This window comes from Ischnura elegans, chromosome 2, assembly GCF_921293095.1.
Source record: "Ischnura elegans chromosome 2, ioIscEleg1.1, whole genome shotgun sequence".
In the NCBI taxonomy this organism is placed as follows: Eukaryota; Metazoa; Arthropoda; class Insecta; order Odonata; family Coenagrionidae; genus Ischnura; species Ischnura elegans.
The window spans coordinates 114,024,381-114,036,264 of NC_060247.1; the positions used below are offsets into that span (position 1 = coordinate 114,024,381).

The 11,884-nt window shown below is 39.8% G+C and overlaps 1 protein-coding gene across 1 annotated transcript; it reads left to right on the forward strand.

Moving 5' to 3' along the window:
• The first annotated feature begins 2,894 nt into the window (after positions 1–2,894).
• On the forward strand, positions 2,895–7,594 carry LOC124153239 (octopamine receptor beta-3R-like). The gene is made up of 3 exons (XM_046526337.1): positions 2,895–2,926; positions 3,187–3,576; positions 7,202–7,594. The coding sequence occupies exons 1-3, from the start codon at positions 2,895–2,897 to the stop codon at positions 7,572–7,574; spliced, it is 795 nt and encodes a 264-aa protein (XP_046382293.1). The 3' UTR covers positions 7,575–7,594.
• The last annotated feature ends 4,290 nt before the right edge of the window (positions 7,595–11,884 follow it).

The window sequence follows — 11,884 nt, forward strand, 5'->3', positions numbered from 1 at the left end:
TTCGATAGTAATAGAAGGGAATAGTAAATTAGTAGAAGACGAAATAAAATCGCAGATATATCTTATAAGTTCCTTTCAGAAAATACTGCGTTTAAAACATTTTTCGATTAGCGTTTCACTCCTTCCCCTGATTCCCTTGAAATTTTTCCCAGTGGGAGGAGTCAAATGCTGAGAAAAAATGTTTCAACGCAGCATTTCCCGAAAGGAACTTACAAGATAAATAAAGAAGCTGCGAAAATCTTCAAACAAAAATCACAGATTGCTAGATGACACAGGCGATGCAGGAGTAAAGAGGAAGGCAAAAGACAAAGTCATCTAGATGAGACACTACAGAAGACATATAGAAGTCTAAATGGTTATAAATGTGTGTTCCACCCTCATTTTAGCTTTTTATTCACGAAATTTTTTAATTGAAGAGCATTAAGTAGCAATATTACGTTCCATGATCCAAAATTAAAAATTATTCGCTCATATTTGATATACCTTGAGTTTGCGTGCCTGCACTCTTCGATTTTTAATCCTTTTAGGTTGACCTATTTTAGATATTACATGATACTTCATTCAAGCTATGAATATCACCTATGAACGTGCCTGGCGCTTGAATTGAATAACAATGACTGCGATACTCTTGGCGACTTCTGAAATTAGGGAAATTTGTTTTCCCGCAGCTACCAAATTTGAGACCCTTTTCGTTTAAATACTTATACCATATAAAGTGACTAAAAAGCATTTATAATAATCACATGAACGATATGTTCATTTCCAATCTTACCTTCATTTCGTTCGGCAAGTTTAATAAAATTACTGCTAATATTGACTCAATCTAATCAAGTTTCCGAAGGTAATAGAAATATTTATTTGAAAGTTCAGATTAAACGACATTATCAGTGAATAGGTCGATTTTGTGGTTATAAAATGTGACGCATATCCACAAGTAATTGTGTAAAACTTTATAAAAGTTGAATTTTACAGCCTTTCAAAAGGGGATACTAAACTACTGCGCATATACCGCATATTTTTGCAGCCACTCATAGTTAAGGCTCTCAAAGGGTTGCGGTTTTATGAAAGACCCGAAAATGACGCAAGAATGCGTCCAAACTAGTTGATCGAGTGAACATTAAAATGGACATATACTACATCCTTTGCATATTTAATTCTACGCCATTACGCTCCAAAATATCTCGCCCCACATTGATGATTTCATTACTTTCACCCTCGCGTTGCCGTCTTGGATGGACCTAGAGGAGTTAAGCCCATGGATGGCAATAGGAACTAAACGAAAGTAAAACCAGTAAAATTTCAATAGTTTCGTTCCCGGGAGCGAAATGTAGAAACGAAATGGATTTAAACCAGGGGAGCTAAACTCAGGGGCGAAACAAAATCGGAGTCAAAACTACTTCGAGTCGAAACTAAACTAAAACTCTGGGACGAAAAAAACGCAGATTATGTTTCGCACCGGAGGGACCACGTGCTTCACCTTCGAACGGTTTCGTTTTTACGAACAATACAATCACACACCGATTACGAAATTTGGCTGAATGAAGTAGGGGTTCGGCCTACCGCCATTAGATGCATGGGGCACTCATATTTTTACCACTAACATGAGAACGGTGAGCGCAAACTGGCCATCCGATTTTTAAGCACAATTTTGTAACCTCTCCACACGAATGTCAAACGTAATGAGTCGAAACTATTCTCTCTTATCCTCCTCCACTCAAAATTTGGGATCGGAACTTAACTATGAGCAGCGGATCTTCGACTAATTTGGTTTCGTTCCTGGGAGTAAAGTTTCGTTCCAGGTTGAATCGAAACTCCTTGGTGATTTTAATTTCGTGCGGGAACGAAACTAAACCTAGGCCTCGTATTTTCGTTTCCTTCCGGATCGAAACGAAACATTTTCGCTTCGTTTCACTTGCCATCCCTAGTTAACCCTTCAGCTGCGGAAACTAGGTTTTAAGCTTTCGACTATTTTCGATAAAAATTGCCAAAGAGGTCAGAGCTTTTTTCTCCCGGCAGGGGAGCAGGCAAAATACCCTTTTTCGCCCCTTACCGATCCTTATTGCGAGGGCCAACGGGGAGGACCCCACCCATTTAGTGACGCATTGTTGAAATGTCGGATAGTTTGCTGATATTATTTCATCCGTCAATATCTACAAAATAAATATAATTTGAAGTTTTTTTCGTAATTTTCTGTGTAATGTGAAAGCGAAATCCAAGTAAAAGTACTTCAAATTCACCCACATCGGTTAAAACTATCTAATTTCTCACATAATATCTTAAGAGCACAGTGTAAGGATGGGCTAGTACCCCAAGGGAATTGAATGCAACAAGCGCTAACGAGCGAAGGCGGAACTAGCTCGGGGAAATAAAAAGATTGGTTGCCAACTGCCAAGAAAGAAAAAGTTGGGACCATAAATTTAAGAACGGACTGAGAGAGCAGGTAAAAATGTATGGTGGAACATGCTTGTAACTTTTTCTTGTAGTCACCAGTACTCCCGTACAAGTTGATAAGGAGTGAATACGAAATTTGGCATTTTTATATTTTCAACCTCTCCTCGCCTCATAGGGTGATGGAGCGAGGGGTAACGCTATATCCAAGAGTCTTATATTTTCTGAACCTTATTTTGAACTAGTTTCACATATGTATCTCCAGCAATTTACAATTTTAAATTTTTTATTTTACATTCATATCATATTCAACTACCCTACCGGGAGTTTCAGGAGGAATCAGCAATACTTTGAGTTCAATCAAAAGCTTTGATCGAGTGTCAACAATACAATTACTCAATCTCAAACATTTAGAGATTTATTGGTTTAGGCAATTATAATCGCACATCTCCATCCAACATTAATCATCTAATGTCAATAAAAATCCAAAATATGAAATGTCAAAAATGCTGGATGCACAAGAGAAACCGTTTTCATGGTAACTGAAAAATTCATCCAAAAAAATTGTTTACGTTGCCATAGCTCAGTAATTAAGGAGTTGCGACCCCATGTTTGAGGACAAAATATGCATATAATAGTCTCCCCTACCACCTCCTGAAGTTTTGGAAATTTCTGCTGAAACAACTACTGTATTCAGTCCTATTTCTATAATTTAATGTCATCTATCTACCATCAACAGTATTTATACCTCCATTTGTTACTGATATAATTTAAACTTTCCCTTTTTTTATTTCCCAGGAGCAAAGTGGCTGCCGCCCTTCTCAACAAGCACCTGCAGATCAACGGCATTGCCTCCGGAATGCCCGCCGCCCTGCCCAACGGCGTTCGCGGCGAGGACGGAGGGAACGCGGATGCACCGGACGGGAGGAAGTGCGCCCCGGCGTCGGCGGGTTCGGACAGGCGCCGGCGCCGCTCCGTGTCCCTGGCGGGGGAGACGCCGCCGGTGGCGCGGCGTAACAAGGGTGCGGAGGGCGGCGCTGGGAGCGGAGCGCAGGCGGGTGCGGAGGACGATCCGTCGCAGCAGCCGATCGCCGCCGCGTCCAAGATGAAGAGGGAGCGGAAGGCGGCTCGCACCCTCGGAATCATCATGTCCGCCTTTCTCCTCTGCTGGCTCCCGTTCTTCCTCTGGTGCGTAATGCACGAAAATTCACAATTTTACGATTGAGGACCCCAGAAGTCAAGGGGTACAGGCGCTATTTTCATAATGTTAAAATCAAGGGTTGATATGATAGAATAGAAAATGAAATTTATTATTCCGGGACAAGTGTGTCCCTTAGGAACATACATGGTTATAAATATAATAGAGTCAGGAATATTACAAAAAAATGTGTAGATTTACTTTAAACATCGGTGTCACAGAATGCGACTTAATAAATGACAAGATATCGTAGAACAAAAAATACATGTGTGTATATATAATTATCAGCAAGACAAAGGTAGAAACTCATAAATACATCTGATTTTATTAACTTTAGCACAATATTCAGTTAACTCATATTCAATTCACATGCAGCAAAATTTCATAGTATTTCTTTTTGAATAATGGTTGGTGAGGTACACAATATTGCTGTAACAAAGGGATTGAAGTGAATCAACTAACCTATATAAGTACACTTACCAGTGATTCACTTGTATCCATTTAAACAAGCGAAAAGAAAACTATGTATTTATACACCAATTTATTCACGCGATACAACTAGTTTCGACGCAGCGGCGTCATTATCAGGTACCCATTCTTATCTTTTGTATCCATTTGTTAGAACAATTTTATGTAGCCAACCAACCATTATCTGCACTTATCTCCAAAAAGTATAAAAATTTCACTGCTACCCCTTCTAGGGTCCTCAATTTTTTTATTTTTTTATCTCGTATCATATTTATTCTATTTATATCCTATTCTATTCCTATTATGGGATATGAGACATATAAATAATATTAGAAGAACTAAATCGTCCATTTTTATTGGTATAACTAAAACTTTCCCTTCTAACTTTAATTTTAATTACCCACTCACTGATTCCTCTAAAATAAGTATGAATATCTTGCAATTCCAACTATAATTGGAAAAAAGTAAGTTAGACAAATGCCCTAAAAAAAGAGTTTGGACCATCAACATAACGTAATTAAATAGGTAAATATAGGTAGTCGAACGTCCTCGTAAGACTTACCGCAGTCAACAGGAAATTCGTATCCTATTTACTCTGATATATATCATATTTATTCTATCTACAATCATAAGCATTGATTCCTCCATTTGTTACTGATATAACTTTAACCTGCTCTTGTCACTATTTGTACCCTGATGTTACAATGACACCTCTGTCGGGATTAAATTTTATTTTGTGATCAATGACAACAATATTTCAGAATGGATGAATCATACTTCATCAATCCACTCGGCGCTCAACCCAAACACATACTCCCAATTCAAACCGGGAGTTAGGCGTCGCTTTCAAGATGGCGCTGCTCTCTTGTTTTTGTCATTCCATGCATAATCAACTAAAGCAACCAACTTCTTTCTTCACTCTCTCCACTCCTTCCCATATCCGTGTAACATCCTCCTCCTTCAGGAGCAACCTTCGCTTCCTCTCTTCTCTCATTCCCCAAACTACTTCCTCTAATATAAATATAAATATCCTTCACTTGTCACCACTTGTACCTTGATGAATCTGTGGTTACATTGAAACCCCAGTTGGGATTAAAGTTTATTTTGTGTTCAATAGTCTAAAATATTTTTGAGCGGACATATCCTACTTCATTCAGCTGGAATCTTTGGATTTTAACCAGAGCCCTTTTGGTGCTCGATTCAGATATCACTATAAATCATTTTCATCTGCATCTATACAATATCCTGCAGCTACCTAATGTAAGCATGTGGCGGGGTAGTTTAAGTTATATAGTTCAGTTTCATTTAGGAGGCCACTGTAAACATAGGCTCATCAGTAACAGTTTATTCAGGTTATATTATTCACTTCATAGAATCTCCATGGGATATTCTTCATAGAATTGAGTGTACGAAGGCGAAATAACCACATCGGTGAGAGTAAATAATGACTCGCTTGTGCAGTGCTGCGCGGGAGGCCGACAAAGCCTTAAACCTGCTGATGCAGCCAACGGTTCCTCCGGAACCCTCGAGAGATTTGAATCAGTCTGCCCGTATTTATTCTAGAGCTCAAGGAAGATTGGGCTCCCTGCTTCATGTCCCTTGTGGAAGGCAGCGTCCTGTCATCTCTACGCCAGTCCTTATCCTCCCCTTCAGCTCCAGCTACGCGCATGCTAGTGGTCCTTTCTGTCCCATACCCTGGCTATTTGCCACCAATATTCCCGTTGTCTCGTGTGCCGTGATCGTGGCCCAAATTTATTAACTGATAATATTATTTCATTCGTCACTTTACTTTTCACTGCTTCTTATCTCTATATAGCCATATTTGGGGCCAGTTCAGCAGGGCCATCAGGAATAAGAAATTTAGTAATACCAAGACTTAATTAAAAAATAATGGATCTCTAAAGACGGCTTCAGGTTTTGAAAAGAATAGTTTGGAACCTCTACAATCGCATCATTCCTTATTCGCTCCGCTTCTATGCAGTGACACCCACGTTTTTCTCACTGAATTCAAAAAAATCGAATGCTATGCCCCTTTAGAGGTAACACATACAAGAACGCACAAGATGGCACTTTTGCGCTCGACGCCAAAATTACTGGAGGTCTCGTGTCACTTATCATCGGGAAGTTATGGCTGAAGCGTTGGCCGATGTTCAAATTGATGTGAGGAAACCCAAAAAGAGAAACTACAGAATTTAGTTTTACATACAGAAACCTGCCGTGGAAGTACATTTTTTAAGGTAAAGTCTTATTTTTCCCATTAGATTTCTATCACTTTTTTTATCAATTCTTCCTATCATTTTTCAATCTTGTACTCATATTTGAAAAGCAATAACGAGAAGAAGAATAACCGTTTCTGGCTTTAAAAAATTTATAAGCCGTAATTTGTACTCAAGATTTCAGTACCTTTCGTCAGATACATATATCCTATTCTTTCCTTCCCGTTACGTTTAGTTTAGATTGACCATCTATTATAGAAAAGTTAGCAATATGGAGAGTTTATTAAGAAGTTATGGGTCTCCAAACATGGCTTCAGATTAAAAAAAAACTATTTTGAAACCTCTATGACCTTTGCTTTACCTTGTACTGCTACCACCCTCTTTATCGCCATTTTAGGGGGCAGTTTAGCATGACCATTAGTAATAGCAATATTAATAATAATAATAATAAAATGCCTTTATTCGGGCGAGGTTGAGGCTATGATGTCCCCTCATCCACCTAACCCCTCGATAGCGTCAATGAAAACATATTAAAAAATGGTAGATAAACGTTTACAATAAAAAGGATATACAATATGCACTATTTGTGAAATGCCAAAAATATAAACAACTATATGTGAAGTTTTTGAGTAAAAAAGATTTCTGTTTGCGGGAAAAAACATGAGGATAAGGGTATAGTATCCTTCAGCGAAAAAACCCACTGCAGGAAAACGCCCACACAAGAAGGGGGGCGTGAATAACCTCCGAAAACCTACTGATTGTGAGTGAAAGCTAAAGTCGTGTTATTTGTAATATACAACATAGTTAATGAGGTACAAAGTATACACAAATATTACACATGCAATTACGATATAAAATATAACGTATATATTAAGACTTCGTCAAGAAATTCAGTGACTTGGACTCTCTTTCACCTCCACTCTATTTGCAGGTACGTTTCTACGACACTGTGCGGCGACGCGTGTCACTGCCCGCCAATCGTGGTCGCCGTGGTCTTCTGGATCGGCTACTTCAACTCGGCACTCAACCCAATCATCTACGCCTACTTCAACCGGGAGTTCCGCGTCGCATTCAAGAAGACGCTGCTCTCTTGTTTCTGGTGTCGGTCGGGCGAGGACCCAGGTGGCGGGGGCGGAGGGGCCGTGAAGAAAGCCCCCGGGCGCGTGGGGCGGGCCCTGCAGGCCTGCTGGCGACACGACGACAAGAAGCCGCGCATAGACGTTTCGGCGGGCGGTGGACGGGCCACTCCGGGTTGCTTGCCCCGCTCTTCACCATCGCCCACGGACCACGACCCCGTCATCTGACTGAGGTTGCGGCTCTCGCCGTCGGCCTCCAGCGCCACGGTCGTGGGCCGCACCACTCCACACCACCTCACCCCCTCCCCCAGCGCCCTCTTCTGCCCCTTCCGGGGGCAGAGTGCGGAGGAGGAGCCGCCCCCGGCCAAAGGGGGCGAGGAGGACCAAGGTGATCCGCCTCAGCAGCCAAAGCCGCAGGTGAGCTCCAGCGAAAAGACGTTCAACTTTATGCGAAGATACTAGGGATTAGTCGATTCCTAATGTCGTTTCTCGATTCCACCAATTCTCGGGCACGGGATCGAGAATCGATCGCCTAAAGTCGATCCGATTCCATCAATTCCAGGAAGATAAATATTTGGAAAATATACTATTAGCTTGGGGCATAAAGGCAACCACACAACTGAGCCATTGTGCACATGTGCACTATTAACTTAACAATATATGCCTGTTATTGTATTATTACTATCATATGATCTATATATTATTAGTATTATTTTGTATATATTAGTATTGTATTGTCTGTATATGTCTATTACATATACAACAGTTAAAATGCTTATTATTTTATTAAAGCGGAGGATATATTACTATAACACTAATTCGCAATTTTTAATAAAAATACTTTTTGTCCCTTTATTGTCTTTGCGATTTCATTTCATGGAATTCTTAAATTTTAATGACAGCAATCAAAATCCCACCTACTGAAATATCAATATCCCACCAGTTAGCATGAACAAGAATCGATGGAATCAGAATCGAGAATCGGGAATCGATTTGAAAGAATCGGAATCGAAAAAAGTGTAATCGACTCATCCCTAGTAGAAACTAAATGTAAATATTTTTCCAATTAGTTTAACTTAAGCCCCCAAAATGTAAAATTTCGTCGTAACGGACTGAAATAACAAAATCAAATTGTTTCATTACTGTGATTTAGTTATCTTTCATGGGTGAGGGAGAGGATGGGGTTACCGAGTGCGTGGGTGATACCACAGATGGAGTTCACCATGGCCAGCACCTCTTCTACTCCGAAGGTCACGAAACGCCGCCGATGAAAACTGATACTAAATAAATTCATAGTTGCCAACAAGACGCCTAAACTCATCAAGACCGTTTCTATAGCATACATAAGAGCGGACCTCGAATAGTTTCCCGAGTATCCGAAATTACCTGCTACTTCTCTCTTGAAATGAAAGGAGCACTAAGTGGAGTATTAAAACATCAGGTTAAAAAAAAAGGTCACATCTCCCACGTCTGACCGACCACATTTGAAAAGTTCTGAAAGCAAAACGTGACGCTCGCCAGGGCTTTTCGCTGAATTCATCCATTTCCACCGAAATGCCTTTCGTGTTTAACACAATTAGAGGAATTTCCAGATTTAAATACATCACAAAATTCATTTTTTGCTCTGCTTTCAATTAGATTCTGCATTAAACCCGTTTCTTTTTCCTCTCCTACCCCGGGCACCTTTGCTAATTACACCGCCGCGCAAAAAGGAATTAATGGAAGGCTAACACGTATCTCCAAAACAATAGCGGCCCTTAATTAACTCTATGGGGGTGGGTCCGACATCCTACATGCAAGTTTTCTTTCTGCCTAGTCTTTGGAGATTTTTTTTCAATGAGCGCAGAGCGCGATTCTTTTGTTTCGCTGTGCTTTTTGTGCGGCAAAACCGCTTCCGTGAAATCCCTACGATGCCATTACCACTGGTATCCATAGACTTTGCAACTGCCATTCTGCGGCTCGGCGGCGGTAGAGAGAAAGGAATTTTGCAATCGATAGGAGCGGCCTCAATTTCGTTGTGAGGAAGTAAGCAGTTGAAGGTGACTCGGCGATAAAAATTATATTAAAATTAAAATTATTGAAGTATCCAGACAAACGAACTTCCAGATTTACAATTTTTTCACGCGCAAAATTCATTTCAAATTAATTGAAATTAAGGCTATAAATATCATTTAATAACTACTAAAATGAAATAAAATGAAGTGATGAAAAGATTTATCATCAATCTATCGGCAAAATCACATCACTTCATGTGAAAAAAAACACACTAATTTCATCAATTTCGATCGGTACATATCGTATTAAGTTGGACAGCCTGCTCCAACGGAATAAACACCTATTATTTTTATTTCAAGAAACAAACCCTATTTCCTTTTATTTTTCTCCTCCTTCCCCCCAGAACCTTCCCTCAGTCACAGTTATCAGTTTATATTCTTTCACTTTCATCAGTATACATTCATACGATGACTACGACGCAGCATACATTTCGCTACATTAGGCAAATACATGGTCATATCACGTTTATGGAAATAGTATCTGTTTAATTTGATCATGTATTCATAGGGTATGAATTCCCATAAACCTGTATCGTTAAATGTGCTTCTATACCTGCATATTTCAAGTGACCCACATCAAGAGTGTTAAAAAGCGGGCCTATTTTCGCCTAACGAAACATGTAACAATGGAGCACGCCACTCGAGAACTTCATAGGTATCTGAATGATGGTAAAACTACCACATGAAACGCAAGTTTGAAAAAAAAATTGAATCTAAGACTTGATATAATTTGACAAATCTCCTTCACAAGGAAAAATTTGATTCGGAAAAAATGTCATTTTTCAGTCCGCCCCAGTGTTTACATCCCAATAAGATGACACATAACGATCGGTGTAATATTATGACGGATTACTTGCTTAAACCAATGATATCAGCGGCATGTTTTCAGATTACATGGTGTAGGCGATACTCACGACTTATCTACCAGTATTCCGAATATGAAAATATTACCTCCGTGTTTTCGTAGAAGTAATTTGGATACTTTTAGGATGAAGGTAAATTTAGTTAAATTTTTGCAACTGGACCAAAACCTTTTGAGTGGGTTTCACCGGGATCCGCACCTGAGACCGGGTCCACAAATTAAGTACTTTTCACCCTCACCTCAAAAGGGGAAAGGAAAAAGGGGATGGAGGCTCCGCCATGATTTAGAAGCTCGACGAACGCCTCCGGGGATGGGATAGGGACGGAAGCGAAAGGGATGGAAGAATTTCGCGTCGTCATTTCGGCGAAGGAGGCTACCACTGACGAAACCAAATTTATTGTTCCTAGATAGGTCATAGATACGGTGCAGAAATACTTAATCCGCGAACTGAACGAAATACTAAGGAAGGCTGTCAAAAACCGCTACGGGCGTACAGACAGCGTTACCTAGATGTTAATCGAATTAGGCTGGGAGCCGCTGGAGACTCGGAGGCTGCGCGCTAGGCTTAGATTGCATGAACAATTGAGAATGGATATCTTTAAGAGCGACACGGAGAACATAATAATAGAGCCGCACTATATTTCCAGGTCCGACAGAAGCGATGAATTAAGAGAGATGTTTTGCCGAACGGATAGATATGGGAATTCGTGTTTCCCCCGAACCATGAAGGACTTTAATAAATGCTAGCCGTAATTCCCTTAGAGCACTTCCTTTTTAAGTAAGAAAGGTTGGTGGCCAATATTTTTCTCTAGATATGTAAATTTCGACAGTCAAATGTTCCTATGATAAGATCAATACGGAGATTGTTCTCTGTATAGCTAACTTTTGACAGTTAAATGCTCCTATGATATGAACAACACGGATATTTTTCCCTAGATAGGTAGATTTTGCCAGTTAAATAGGCTTACGGCCAGTACCCGAGAGCAGCGGCGCCTATCGCTTTGGGATACTATCCGCTGAACTCTCTTGTGGGGGAGGGAATAGGAACAGGAGTAGGGAGGAAGGATGCAAACTCACTCTAAAGCAAATGAAAACCCAAAGAGGGCGAGTTTTCTAGCAGTACCTGGAAAGGGCATTTGCTGTTCCTAGAGAAATGAGAGAATATTCTATGCGAGAGAATATTAAAGAGATATTGCTCTAAATAAGTTAATAGTAAAATTTTGACAATGGTCAATTCTGAAACATATGCCCGCATTTAACCAAGAAAATAATTTTTAGTCTACGCATATAACTGATGAAATTAGGCTTAACTGTGTTAAACCTTTACATTACTGAAAATGAAATAATAAACTTTGTTCGGTTCACTATTAATACATTTACAAAACAACACCTGGTTTTCACCGATAAAACCCGGTTCGTGCTATTTCAAATATATTAATGTTGAACCTAACCACGTTTATTCCTTCATTTTCCATACTAGAGTACGATTTGAGAAGAAATAATACAAAAAATGTATTAATTTAGAGAACAACGCTTTTATGGCAAACTATAAAGGATGTCAATTTTTCAGCGTGAAATTGTTCATATCTACGCTGGCCATGGATAATTGACTTTTTTAAACC